A 14070-nucleotide genomic window follows, 5' to 3' on the forward strand; every position below is an offset into this window, starting at 1 on the left:
CCTCCTCTTACTCTGTCAAATCTTTCTCTGCCTCACCTCTACAAAGACACTTGTCATTGGATTTAGGGCCCACCCAGACAATCCAAGATAAACTCTTCATCTCAAGGTCCTTAATTTAATTATATCTAATTGAATTAATTTCCAAATTAACATTCCTAAGTTAGGACCTAGACATACCTTTTTTGGAAGTCACCATGCAGCCCATTATACCCTATCTTAATAACAATATGTTGTTATATTGAAACTTTTTGCCATTCTGACAGGTGGGAAATGGTGCCAGTATCATTTTAATTTCCATTTCTCTTTTCATACATTTAAGTGCTTTTACATATTTTTTATGAATTGTTTGTTCCTTTTAGCCATTTTTTCTGTCAAATTTGTTGGTATTTCCCTCAATTTAAGAGTTTTTTTAAATTGGGGTATAATTGACATATAACTTAGTTTCAGATGTACAACATAATGATTCAGTATTTGTATATATTGTGAAATGAAGAGGGTTTTTTATTTTTATTTATTTTTTTATTTTTTTATCGTGCTGTATGACCTTTAATTAAGTATAAAGTCTTCCAGTCACGTCACCTAGGGACCATTTTACCCACTGCTCTGTTTGGCAGCCAGTCTCTTATCTCTCTCTTCAGCGATGGTGAGGCGGATACCCTTTCCACGGGGAAGAGAAATCCAGGGTTTGTTGCCTTTGCCAATAACAAAAATGTTGGAGAGTCGGGTGGCAAAGCTGTTGCCATTGGCATCTTTCACGTGAACCACATCAAACGAACCAGGGTGTCTCTCTCTGTTGGTGATCACACCAATTCTTCCCAGGTTGGCACCCCCAGTCACCATACACAGGTTACCAGTATCAAACTTGATGAAATCAGTAATCTTCCCAGTCTCCAAATCAATCTGAATAGTATCATTCACCTTGATGAGGGGATCAGGATAGCGGACGGTGCGTGCATCATGAGTCACCAGATGAGGGATTCCTTTTGTCCCCACAAAGATCTTTCTCACTTTGCACAACTTATACTTGGCCTCCTCAGGTGTAATCCGATGAACAGCAAAGCGACCCTTGGTGTCATAGATCAGACGGAAATTCTCCCCGGTCTTGTCAATGCTGATGACATCCATAAAACCAGCAGGGTAGGTTATATCAGTTCGGACCTTGCCATCAATCTTAATAAAACGTTGCATACAGATCTTCTTTACTTCATCTCCTGTTAGGGCATACTTAAGTCTGTTCCTTAGGAAAATGATGAGAGGGAGACATTCTCTCAGCTTATGGGGACCAGTAGATGGGCGAGGAGCAAACACACCGGTCAGTTTATCCAGCATCCAATGCTTTGGAGCTGCTACACGCTTCAGATGCTTCTTGGGACCACGAGCCATGGCTGCGCTGGGAATGCAAAGAGAGAGGTTTTTTTTTAATATTAGGAATTCTTACGGACTGAATTATGTCCCCACTCCCAGTTCATAATGTTGAGGCCCTAATCCCTTGCACCATACCTTAGAATGTGACTTTATTTGGAGATAGGGCCTTTAAAGAGTTAAGTTAAAGTGAGGCTGTTAGGGTGGACCCTAATCCAATCTAACTAGTGTCCTTATAGGAAGAGGAAATTAGGGTATACAGAGAGACTGTGATGCAAACATACAGAGAAAAAACCACATGAGGACACAGAAGGCAGTGATCTTCAGGCCAAGCAGAAGTGACCTCAGGAGAAAGTAAACCTGCCAACACCTTCATCTTGGACTTCAACTTCCAGAATTATGAGAAAATTAATTTTTGTTGTTTAAACCATCCAACTGGTGGTATTTTGTTATGATGGCCCTAGCAAACTAATACAGGAATATTAGCCCTTGATTTGTGATACATCTTGCAAATATTTTTTCCCAATTTGTAAGTTGTCTTTTGATTTTATGTTTTTTTCTAATGAAGTCAGATCTCTGAATATTTTCTTTTATTGCATCTGTTTTCTGAATCATAGTAGTCTTTCTTACATCGAGGTTAAAGAGGGATTCACTGATGCTTTATTCTAAGATTTCCATGGTTTCATTTCTAATGTTTACATTCCTAATCTATTTGGAGTTTATTCTTGTGGTATGATGATGTAAGGATATAATTCTATTTTTTGCCAAATGGCAAACCAGGAAACTTGTCCCAGCTATGTGCTTATATTTTAATTTTTTATTTTGAGATCATTGTAGATTTACATGCAGTTGTAAGAAATACTAGATCCCACATAACCTTCACCCAGCTTCCCTCAATGGTTATTTCTTGTAAAATAATAGTACAATATCATGACCAAGATATTGATATTGACACAGTCCCCAGAACTTATATCTTTTGCAAGTTTTACATGCACCCATTTGTGTATCTATGTGTATATTTAGTTCTCTGCATTTTTATCATTTGTGCAGAGTCCTGTGACAACCACTACCGTCATGACTCAAGAACAGTTCTATCCCAAGGATCCCTTTTGCTACCCTTTCATAGTCACAGCCACCTCCTCTCCACCCAATTCCTGGCATCCTCTAAGCTATTCTCCATCTCTGTAGTTTTGCATTTTAAGAATGATACATAAATGGATTCATACAGATTATAACTTTCATGCGATTCGTTCTTTTTCAGTTAGCATAATTCCCTTGAGGTCCACCCAAATTGTGAGTTTCAATGGTTCATTCCTTTTTATTGCCAGTGTTTTCCCATGGTAAAGATAAACCCTAGTTTGTTTAACCATTTACCTGTTAAAAGACACTTGGGTTATTTCCAGTTCTGGGTTGTTACAAATCTACTATGACCATTCATGTATAGGCGTTTGTGTAAACCTATGTTTTCATTTCTCTGGGATAAATGGCGAAGATCGCAGTTGGCTGGGTCATATGGTAAGCTATGCACTTCTTTAATTGTGAAACTTCACTTATTTCAATTTTGTTCATTCCCAGCTCTGTGAATACCATTATCCTTAGGAATTTATGTTGGCAGCATCACTGGTCATAAGGGGAATGCAAATTAAATATAAATGTACTACTACACACCCATTAGAATGGCTAAAATTCAAAAGACTGACGATAATAATGCTGATCGGGTGAGGCAACTGGAATTCTCATACATAGCACGTGGGAGCATAAGATGGAACATTCACTTTCAAACACTATTTTGCAATATTTATTAAATCTAAACATTTACTTTCTGATCTAGCAATTCTGTTTTTGGGTACATAACACAAACAACTGATTTCATATGCATGCCAGAGACTGACAGAAGAATGTTCACAGTAGCTTTACTCATAATAGCCAAAAACTGGAAACTCAAATATTCCATCAACAAGAGAATGGATAAATTATGGCACATTCAGACAATATAATACTATACAATACTATGTTAAGTTACAAGCTACTGCTGCATAGAGCATGGGTGGCTGTTACGGATACAATGTTGCATAGAAGAGACCAGACACAAAAGTACATACTGTATGATTGCAGTTCTGTAAAGTTCAATTATTGTGATAGAGGTCAAAATAATGGTTAACTTAGAGGTACACTGATTGGGAAGAGACATGAGGAAGGCTTCTGGGATGTTGGAGTTTATCAAACGGTGGTTGTAAGGGTTTATAAAAGAAATCATTAAGCTATGATTTTAAGATCTGTGTTCTACTTTGTACAAAAGTCTTATTTAAAATGAAGGAAAAGAAATTATATATGCTTAGTAAATGGAAGTCTATGGTATGAATCCACATTTCTCTAACTACAAAATCAGTTCTCTTTGATTTGGGTTTTTTGTCCCAGACGCCCAGATTTTATTACATTAAATGAAACCTCAGCATAGGTAATTAATTTAAGCAAACAAACACAACTTCCACTAAAGGTAGATTTAAAGGACTGATAATATCCTATATTAGTAGAATAGACACTCTTTATGGTATGTTGGTGAAAATTTAAGCAGGGCAGTTGATGAAGGTATATAAGCCGATTTTAACTTTGAAAGCCTCATTCTCAACAATGTTTAAGACTTTAAGATATACATGTTCACAAAAAGGAGTGTGCAGTGAAATGCTGTATGGGGAAAGCTAGAAAGAAGTTAAATATCCTTCAGTAGGGAAATGTCTTAGTCAAAACATTTGTGACAGTTTGTAATTTGATGACATGAAAAGCTGTTCACTATATTTTGTTAGATGAAGAAGGTAGATTACAAAACAGTATTGTGGTATGATTCTGTTTTGAATGAAGAAATCCTATATGCCTATATCCATGTGTTAATTCACAAACAGATGAAATGATTTGGAATAAAATGTTCAAAGAAGCTGTTTCTACATGAGCTTTATTTTAAGCTTTTCTGTATTTTCTAAATTTCTGAATTAAGAATGTACTAATTTTACAGTCAGAAAAAATAATAGAGCTAATCCCTCCCTCTTTGAAAGCAGAAGAAATAATAGAAGATATGTGTATGAAACATGGAGTAGAGTTCTGTAGTGGTATGAATTCTGGCTTTAAGTGGCCTAAAGTTTCTCCATAGATGTGAAGCCTTTCAGATTCTACTACCTTAAAGCTCTTAATTTTGAAACTTAAGATTTTTTTAAATTTAAATTCAGTTAGCCAAGGTATAGTACAAAACCTAGGATTTTAATACACAATGGATTCCTCTTGCTGGTTGCCCCTCAATAACCTCAGCTCAGATCTCTTATTGCCAGTCTCTCCACCAGCCATTGCTCCAACAAGGAAATCACATCTGCCTTGGAAATTAATACTAAACCCTGCATGTAGGAGAGGAAATGGGACTTAGGCCTGATGTGGCTATGCAGAAATTCAGACCCTTCCTTTGATGATTAGGCAGAAAAGGAAGTTAAGAAAGTAATCTGAAGGATTGGGATGATGACACTTTAGAAAACACAGCAGAGATGTCCATTTCTACCTCCAGGAATCTTAAATCAGTCCTTCAGAAAATTAGCTAAGTGGGGCGCCTGGGTGGCTCAGTTGGTTAAGCAACTGCCTTCGGCTCAGGTCATGATCCTGGAGTCCCGGGATCAAGTCCCACATCGGGCTCCCTGCTCAGCAGGGAGTCTGCTTCTCCCTCTGACCCTCTCCCCTCTCATGCTCTCTCTCTGTCTCATTCTCTCTCTCAAAAAAAAAAAAAAAAAAAAAAATCTTTAAAAAAAAAAAAAAGAAAATTAGCTAAGTACCCTAATGAGTCACAATGAAGGAAGTAAGATGGCTCCACAATGCAGATTTTGAATTGGAAAGGGGGAAAAAGATATTGTAATCATGGAGACCCAGTTGATTAGTTAAATAAATGTATATAGAACCTGTATCACACCCTTGAACAAATTCCTCTATGTGGGTTGAGTCATCTATATTCCACTCAGCAAAAGTCAATACCACATTCCTAAGTCTACATACCCATGAAATGACGGGAACCATGTCCTGCTAAGGTTCTGGAAGGGAATGTAAAGTTGGTGAAGACATGGGAGCTGGACAGTAAGAAGGAGTTGCTCAGCAAAGTTAATAGTTAAATAAATTATAAAATATCCATGTAAAAGAATACCAAGATAAACAAATGCAGAGCTGTAGGAAGTAATTAAGGATATAGAAAAATTTCAAGATAAAATACCAGTAGAGAAATCACTTTACAAAACAGGTTGCCCAATACAATTATATCAATATGGAGTGATAGATTTTAAGAAAAGTCTAGAAAGTTAAACACCTGTTTCAGTTATCTATTGCTGTGTAACCATCCCCAAAGTTTGTGGCTTAAAACAAAAAACATTCATTAGCTCATTATTCTGGGGTTGGCAAATTTGGCTTGGCGTGGCTGAGCGGTTCTACTAATTCCACTCATCTGATAGCAGCCAGTGGCTTGGTGGGGACTGGATGGTCTAATATGGTCTCAGTGAAGTATCTGGCAGCTATTGCTGAATGTCAGCTGGGCTTCTGTCTCCAGGTGATCTTTCGTCTTTAAGCAAGCTAGTCATAACCTTCAGTTTGAAGTGGTCTCAGGGCAGGAAGAGGAAAAGAGCAAAAGCTGCAAGACCTCCTAAGGCTTTGTCTCGAAAGCATCACTTCCACCACATGCTATTAGTCAAAGTACATCACAAGGCCCTGCCTAATAGTAACCTAACCTTTTCAGGAGAAGAACTTTTCTGAAAAACAAAAAGAGAACAAAGGCAACAAAACCCCCAACCTTGAGCTTGGTTTCATATATGCCCAGTAATGCAGGGCTCTTCACTCAGAAAAGAGCACTGCAGGGGAAGGGGAGGGAATCATCAGACACCAGACCTTCCTTGGAGCACAGACTCGTGAAATCCGAAGTTCTTCAAGAACCAGTCTCTTGCCATCTATCACACACAGAGGGAAGTAAAAGGGAGATGGGGAGTACTGCTAATCCTTTTTAGTATGAAAGGAAAAGGCCAGGGTCACTGACATCCAAGGCTGAAACTTTCTCTACGTTCACAGCAAGTTTCCTGGGGAGACAGCTTTGGGAAGGATGTGGTTATGAAACATGGAACGTGCCCTCAGCTCCCCAGGGAGATCCTCCGAGGAAGGAATCCTACTCCCACGTTCTCCAAACGTCTTCCTGGGACTCTTCCAATTCTAAAATTCATTCCAAAAACAGGTGTGTGCTCTTTTGCTTGTATGTTACCTTTATACTACCACTCAAATATCTGACTCCCTTTTGGTGACCTTTTCTCTGCAGCTGGAGTCCATGGCTGTAAAGCAGGAGAAAAAAGGAAGTTGCAGGGAACCCAGGCATATACAAATGCTAAGAAAGGACAGAACCTAAAATTGGCCCCTAGATGGGCAACATCATCTTAACACCCCCAGTGTGTTAAGCACGAAGCTAGGCACTGGAGGTGGGGGTGCCCTGACAAGGCAGCTCAGGCCATGCTTCGGTGCAGCGCGACTTGAGGTAACACAGGCATTGCCGTCTTCACAAGCACAGATAGACTCTCAGAGAAGTCTTGAACAGACCCCTCAGCCCCGACGTTGAACCCAGAACTGAAGACATGAAGCTCTATCTCATTACACAACCAAACTCGTGCCGGTCAGAGAATTAAAAGCCTCTTCCATCACACTAGGTAACAACTAGGCACTATCTTATCATGGGCAGTCTCAAACCCCACAGTGTCACATGCGTCACATCACAGCCGCCTGGTCACCCACCATGTCCTCCATCCGATTAGGGACACACACGCACATCACACACCTGTCACAGCCACATCACCGCACATACTCGCCCTCGGCTTCGTCAAGGCCACAAACGCGCATACACAGGCTTGAGCCCCAGGCTCCACACACTCTGTCAGCACTGTGGAGGCGATGGGCTTCCTCACCGTGCGTAACGGTTTCCACTCGGAGCGCGACGACTTTCAGGGTTTCGGGCGATAACCAGAGAGAACCCAGGGATCAAAAGTTCGATCAAAGTTCGTTTCAAAAAAGCGGCACAGGGGCTGTGGGAAATGTAGTTCAAGGCCGGAAAAGCCCGTATGTCGAGAAGGCGCGCGCGCGCGCGCGCGCGCGCTCGGAGGCAAGGGCCTCAAAGACCGAGCCGCGGAGACACTTGGGAGGTACAGCCCGCGCGGGAGTACGCAGGCGCAGACGGCTGGCCGGTGGTCGGAGGTGAGGCTGGTGGGTCTTAGGGAGGCGGAGGAGGCGGGTGATGGCGGGACCCGGGGGGAATGCCGAGGAGGGAGGCGGGAACCTGGGCTGGGAACAGCGAGGAAGGAAGAGGGAACCTGGGCCAAGAAGGCCGGGGAGGAAGGCGAGAGTCTGGGCCCTACAGAGAGCGAGGAAGGAAGCGAGAACCTAAGTAAAAGAAGGAACCAGGATCCAGGGCCGAGGAACGCCGAGGAGGGAATAGGGAGCCCGGGCCGGGGAGCGCCCTAGAGGCAACTGGTAGTCCAGGCTGGACAGCGCCGAAGAGGAAACTGGAAGCCCGGGGCTGGTGTGAGGATGGGGAGGGCAGGAATTTTGTCTGATTTTTTTCTCCCCCGTAAGGACACCCCAAGTCTGGGAATGCGGCCTGGCACACACGGGCGTTCAGTTCGTATAGCTTTTTGTGGCTGTCCTTGTGTAGTTTGGGCATGTGTTACTCCGGGTGACGTTGTGGAACCGGTTGTTTGTGAAAGTGATAAGGTCTCCGTGTGTGTCTAATTTTTCAAATAGGTTACGAGTCGATTTGTGTTTGAGACTGCATGCGACCTGTGGAGAAACGACAGTAAGGGGTTTGTGAGTAAAATTTTGCTACTTTGTGTAGAAGTCTGTTATAGGCTCTGTGAGATTATGCATGACGTGTGCTTATGGGATTGTGATTGTGTCGTGGGTGATACAATTGTGTCTTTGTCTAATTTTTAGAGTGTTTTGTGTGCACAATCCGCGGTAATTCATGAATATTGTTTATTGTGTGACTGAGATGGAGCGCTTGAGAAATTGGATGCATGACCAGTTAAATATGTGTTTAGGTTATCTGAATATTGGTCGTTTTATACGCTTGTAAAATTTGACCCTGTGGCAATTAGACAAGTGAAATAGAGACTTTTTTTTTTAATGGATAAAAGGAAGTAAAATAAAAATAATTTTCAGATGGTAGGATTGTATATTGGGAAACCCCACACTGACTAATAACTTGTATGTTCAAATGAGTAGAACACCATTTGGAAAGACACACATAAAAAATTTCTCCCATAATTGCCACTCATAGTTTCTATTTGGGTGAATCTCTTTTTTTCCCTGCTGCTGGAGGCATTCCTAGACAGATTCAGTAATTTCTTCAGTCATTCTGAAGACTGAATCTGTTGAACATTCAAATAGAAGATTAGTCTCATCTTCCAATAGCTATTTAAATAAGATAGTCACTATAGAAATCAATACTTCAAACTTGTTTTTAAAAGTAAAAACTCTCCCTCCTCCTGGAAGCCTGCTGGGGAAAAGAGTACATGATCAGTTTCTTCTTTAATTCCTCAACCTCTATTTTGTCTCCTCCTTACCTCCTCTAGGTGGGTAGTCTCTAGCTGGAATGGATTGGGAACTGGAAAACAGGAGACAAGTCAGAAGTCAGGGACAAGAAGAGACTAACATGATTGGTACCATTATAATTTAGTGTAAGTCATCTCTTAACCTTCTGAGAGAACCCACTGCTGGGAACTTCCAGATACACTTCCCTTCTCATGGGTGCAGCCACTTCTCTAGCTGTCTCCTCAGTGTTTTCTCTGAGCATGCAGTAGTCCACCTGCTCTGGTGGGTCTTATCTCTCCAGTGAGTCCTCTTGGACAAGAGGATCCAAGTCAACCCAGGCAGGCTCCATCCATGGGTTGCCATCTAGAGCTCAGGTGAGAATTAGCCCTCTCAGTCACTTTGCCCTCTCAAATCCTGGAAATATGTACATTTCCCCCAAATTCATTTCACCACTTTGGTTTCCAGTGGCGTCAGCCTCTGAGGGGCCCCTTGTTTTCTTCCCCTGGAAAACTATGCCCTAAAAACAATTTTTACTCTCCTAGACATTTCCTTCTCTCAGCCTTTCCAGCCTCTTGAAGTTGGGGTTAAATTAATGATAGCAAACATTATGTTTTTTACAAGATTTTATTTTAGAATGAGGGACACTTAGAAGCTTGTTTTGCTCACCAGCTTTGGGACATCTGCTGAGACTGAGAGAAAAATTTCTAAGTTACCATGCTGTTAAAAACAATGACAACAATTAGAAAACTCAGAGGTTTGTTGGAAAAAACATTGACAAATCAATAGGCTTCCTATGTGTGCTTATATGTATGTATCAGAAAACTATGGAAAATGGCCAGTGGCCATCAAAAATATGAGATACAAAGGATTTTGTAATCTGTGAAAAAAGAATGTTCCTAAGGGACTCAAAAAGTCGGACTTGAATAAAAGAACAGGAAGACACAAAGTGATAAAGTGTTAAAACTCCCTAACATCGTGCAGTTCCATTAAAATTTCAGTAAAATTTTCGAACTTTCTAAAATTCTTAGGAGGATATGAACAAGCCAGAAATTCTGAAAGAAAATAATGAAGGGGGAAATAGCCCAAACCTGATACTAAAATATAAAACTGTAGTAACTGCAGAGTCATCCAGACAATTAAATGAACAGATCAGTGAAACTAAATATAAAATCCAAATCTACTCAAATATATAAAGGAAATAAAGTACATGATGGCAGTTTTGATGAAGGGAGGAAATAATGTTATTGAACACCTAACAGTACTAAACCAGATGGTCAATAATCTGTTATGTTATTTTTGCATAGAAAGTCAATCGAGAAACTATAAAAAATTATTTTAAGTGAATGCAATATTTCCAGGGCGCCTGTGTTGCTCAGTTGGTTAAGCGTCTGCCTTCGGCTCAGGTCGTGATCCCAGGGTTCTGGGATCCCGCATCGGGCTCCCTGCAGAGCCTGCCTCTCCCCCTGCTTGTGCTCTATCAAATAAATAAATAAAAATATTTTTTAAAAAAAGAATATAATATTTCCTTCCTTTTAAAAAGATCTAATAACCAATCTAGAAAATAAAAATATGATAGAGTAATTAAAGAATTATAAGAGACCATTCACATGAGAAACTAAGGATGTTTTTTAAACTTATGGAAAGAAGCTTATTTTCTGTCATAATAAGAAAAATAGGGGCGCCTGGGTGGCTCATTTGGTTAAGCGACTGCCTTCGGCTCAGGTCATGATCTCAGGGTCCTGGGACTGAGCCCCGCATCGGGCTCCCTGTTTGGCAGGAAGCCTGCTTCTCCCTCTTCCACTCCCCCTGCTTGTGTTCCCTCTCTTGCTGTCTCTCTCTCTGTCAAATAAATAAATAAAATCTTTAAAAAAAAAAGAAAAGAAAAGCTAGAACTACAATTTCTACCTATTAGATAGGCAAGCATCTAGAAGTTTCTATCCGCAAATTTCAGGGTGTGGGGTGATAGGTATTTTCCTATATCGTTGGTGATCGTATAAATCGTAGAGCCTTATGGAGAGCAGCTTGGAGGTAGGCTGCTAAGAGAGAAAAGATGGTGCTAGAAAGAAGGGGAACTTGCCCAAAATCTATCCTGTTGCCCAAGAGCCTGTATCTCTGGATTCGGGGATAAAATAAGATCTGTCTAGCTCATTCTCCCCCCATAAATGATGTGGAATATGCAGAGTGGTCAAGGGCCAAAGTAAGGGAAATGGAGGCAATTTCAATTGAATCCTAAGTCACAAGAGAGTTGTAAGGTGTGTGTAGTGTCATGTGGCTTCTTTTCATCTCAGCTTTGCCTTCATAGGAACTGCCTCTTTTCCAAAGAGGAACCCAAAGGAAGACTGGTCACCTTGCAGATCTCAAAACCATGGCTCAGGTGAGGTGATGATTTCTCTCTCCTTTCCAAAGGCGTCTTTTTTTTTTTTTAATGGATATTTGAGCATTTGCCTTTCTTGCACTAAATCCTCCTGCCTATGTTCCCCCTACAGAGAAGTGGTCCTCATTTCTTCCCATATCAGCCAGCTAAGTCTTTCCTTCCACAAATGCTCCTTCTAATTTTAACCAGTGTTCACACATTAAGTGGGTATATCATTGAACATCTTTCTCAGTCTTCCCCCAGGGGCAGAGTTGGGACAAAAGCGTTTCCTCAAATGAGAACATATTACTGCATGAGCTTGTCTTGTTTAGATAAAAACAGTCAAGAGGGAGATGGAATTGATATATTGCTATTAATAAGTGGCAAGGAGTCTTGTCTTGAGGCTTTGAGAATAGAGCTATGCTGGGCAAATTGTACAAAACTGGGAATCTTACTTTTCTCCTGTCTGATCCTTCAGTTTTGCTCATAGCTGCTAACAATTCCTAAAAATCTGTGGCCTGCCAATAATACTCCCCCATTATGCTAATGGTGTTCCTATGTTTAAATTTCTTACACTTTTATATTTGGATGCAGGAGAAGTAAATGTATATCCTTAGATCACCATACTGAATTACAAGTTTAACTCTTGAAATACTCTGTTCTTGGTTTCAAAGTTGTTACTCTTTCTTGGTTCTTTCAGAAAATTCGTCTTTAGGGGTACCTGGGTAGCTCAGTCAGTTAAGCGTTCGACTCTTGGTTTCGGCTCAGAGCATGATCTCGGTGTTATGGGATTGAGCCCCTTGTCCGAGTCTCCTTGGGATTCTCTCTCTCCCTCTCCCTCTATGCCTCCCTCCCCCCCCCTGCTCACGTGTGCATGCTCTCTAAATAAATAAATAAAATTTTAAAAAAAAATTCATCCTTGTATCTGGATGTCTTAAATACTAGTGTCCTCCAGATTTTTTATTGGTTCTCTTCTCTTTAGTCTCCTGTTCCTATTCACAATCTACCACTAGTCTAATGATGCTCACATAATTTTAAACCTAAAACTCTGTCAGAACCATATCCAATCTCCAAATAAATATCACCACCTGCATGTTCACAGATACTTCAGGCATATGGCCAAGATTTATCTCATTATCTCCTGCCCATCCTTTTCTTTCTTATTTTGTTTTCAGTCTGCTTTTGGCCCCAGTCCCATACCCACCTACTAATACAGCTAGCTTGAGTTAAATGTCTCTCTTCCACTGCACAATTTAGTGGTATATATTATTCCTTATAACACAGTTCCTTCATCCCCACTGATATCTTTATTTTGAGTGCCTCTTGCATACCGTGGTCACTTGTTTTCCCATTTAACACCTTTGCTCCTTTTCCAGTCTTCCAAGTACTCACCCCAATGCTCACATATGGATCTTTGTGTTTCTATGCTTTTCTGTTTAACTCTGTGTGTGTGGTAAAATATACATAATATAATATAAAATTTCACCATTTTAGCCATTGTTAAGTTTATAGTTTAGTCCCATTAAGTACATTCACAGTGTTGTGTAACCAGCTCCACTATGTATTTCCAGAAGGTTTTCATCATCCCAAACAGAAACTTACAACATTAATCAATAACTGTTCTCTTAAACTTTTTATAACATAAGACCTAAAGCACATTAGAAAAATGTGTAAAAACGGCCCGTTAGGGTAGAAGATGTTAAAATGCTTATTAACAGTTTAAATTCAAGAATAGTCATCATTAATAATAATATGATTTTCCAATTCATGTATATCTCTTTTTATTTAGATCTTTAAATTCTCTCAGTAATGCTTTGTTGTTTTTAGTTTACCTTCTTGTACATGTTTTGATCTATTGATCCCTGGGTATTTTTATTTATGTAAATGCTATTCATTTTTATGTCAAATTCTCACTGTTTACTGCTAATATATGAAAATGCAATTGGTTTTTGTATATTGACCTACAATCTTTCTAGTCACTTATTCTAGTAATTTTTTGTATATTTACGATTTTCTACATAGACAGTCATGTCATATGTGAATAATGACTTTTCCATCTTGCTTTTCTTTTTTTTAATTTAATTTTATTATGTTATGTTAATCACCATACATTACATCATTAGTTTTTGATACAGTGTTCCATGATTCATTGTTTGCGTATAACACCCAGTGCTCCATTCAATACGTGCCCTCTTTAATACCCATCACCAGGCTAACCCATCCCCCCACCCCTCTCCCCTCTAGAGCCCTCTGTTTGTTTCTCAGAGTCTATAGTCTCTCATGGTTCATCTCCTCCTCCGATTTCCCCCTTCATTTTTCGCTTCCTACTATCTTCTTTTTTTTTTTTAACATATGTATTATTTGTTTCAGAGGTACAGGTCTGTGATTCATCAGGCTTACACAATTCACAGCGCTCACCATACCATCTTGCTTTTCAGTCTATTTATTTACTACATTGTCTAGAACCTTCAGTACAGTATTGATTAAAAGTGGTGAGAACAGACATTTTTACCTTATTCCTGACTTAGGGGAAAGGGATTCAGTGTTTTACTATTAAGTATGATATTAGCTACAGATTTTGCATAGATTTGTCATGTAAAAAAGTTCTAGTTTGCTGATAGTTTTTATAATGAGAGGGTGTTGAATTTTTTCAAGTTTTTCTGAATCTATTGGTTATTCCCCATTATATGAATTTTCTCTTTTTTCTATTAACACAGTGAATTATATTGATTTTGATATGTTTAGCCAACTAAGTAGCCCTAGGATAAATGCCACTT

At 39.8% G+C, this 14070-nt stretch overlaps 2 protein-coding genes across 16 annotated transcripts in view; one reads left to right on the forward strand and one right to left on the reverse strand.

Annotated features, from left to right (window-relative positions):
• Positions 1-499: 499 nt before the first annotated feature.
• LOC112810733 (small ribosomal subunit protein eS4, X isoform-like) lies at positions 500-7468 on the reverse strand. 9 transcript variants are annotated; one of them, XM_073885348.1, is made up of 4 exons: positions 7320-7468; positions 6629-6695; positions 4658-4745; positions 500-1390 (listed from the first exon to the last, which is right to left on the reverse strand). In XM_073885348.1, exons 3-4 carry the CDS (start codon positions 4696-4698, stop codon positions 592-594), a joined length of 840 nt encoding a protein of 279 aa, XP_073741449.1. In that variant the 5' UTR covers positions 4699-4745; positions 6629-6695; positions 7320-7468; the 3' UTR covers positions 500-591. The 9 variants fall into 9 exon arrangements, with proteins under 9 accessions (XP_073741449.1, XP_025710337.1, XP_025710335.1 ...); XM_025854552.2 differs by lacking the exon at positions 4658-4745 and having other exon boundaries at positions 500-1385; positions 7320-7467; XM_025854550.2 differs by lacking the exon at positions 4658-4745 and having other exon boundaries at positions 7320-7467.
• Positions 7469-7514: 46 nt separating this feature from the next.
• The window catches only part of ZNF567 (zinc finger protein 567), a 29284-nt gene continuing 22728 nt past the window's right edge, over positions 7515-14070 (forward strand). For 2 of the 7 annotated variants that reach the window (XM_025854462.2, XM_073885243.1), the window contains exons 1-4: positions 7536-7605; positions 8152-8214; positions 8982-9086; positions 11243-11314. Coding sequence is in view for 4 of the 7 variants with exons in the window: in XM_073885243.1 (XP_073741344.1) it covers positions 11306-11314 (9 nt within the window). In the remaining 3 variants the exon portion in view is untranslated. The other 5 variants (XM_073885242.1, XM_073885244.1, XR_012375999.1 and 2 more) reach the window with 4 other exon arrangements.

Source organism: Callorhinus ursinus, unplaced genomic scaffold (genome assembly GCF_003265705.2).
Source record: "Callorhinus ursinus isolate GAN/ISIS: 27379988/994484 unplaced genomic scaffold, GSC_fseal_2.0 scaffold61, whole genome shotgun sequence".
Taxonomy (NCBI): domain Eukaryota; kingdom Metazoa; phylum Chordata; class Mammalia; order Carnivora; family Otariidae; genus Callorhinus; species Callorhinus ursinus.

Bases quoted from the DNA above. Each gene is read 5' to 3' on its own strand.
- LOC112810733 (XM_025854545.2), bottom strand. From the start codon at position 7,217: ATGTGCGGTGATGTGGCTGTGACAG. The intron at 4,746-7,192 runs GTGTGTGATGTG...TCCTACATGCAG, and splicing joins CGGTGATGTGGCTGTGACAG to GGTTTAGTATTAATTTCCAA. The intron at 1,391-4,657 runs GTTATTGAGGGG...TTGCATTCCCAG, and splicing joins AATAAGAGATCTGAGCTGAG to CGCAGCCATGGCTCGTGGTC.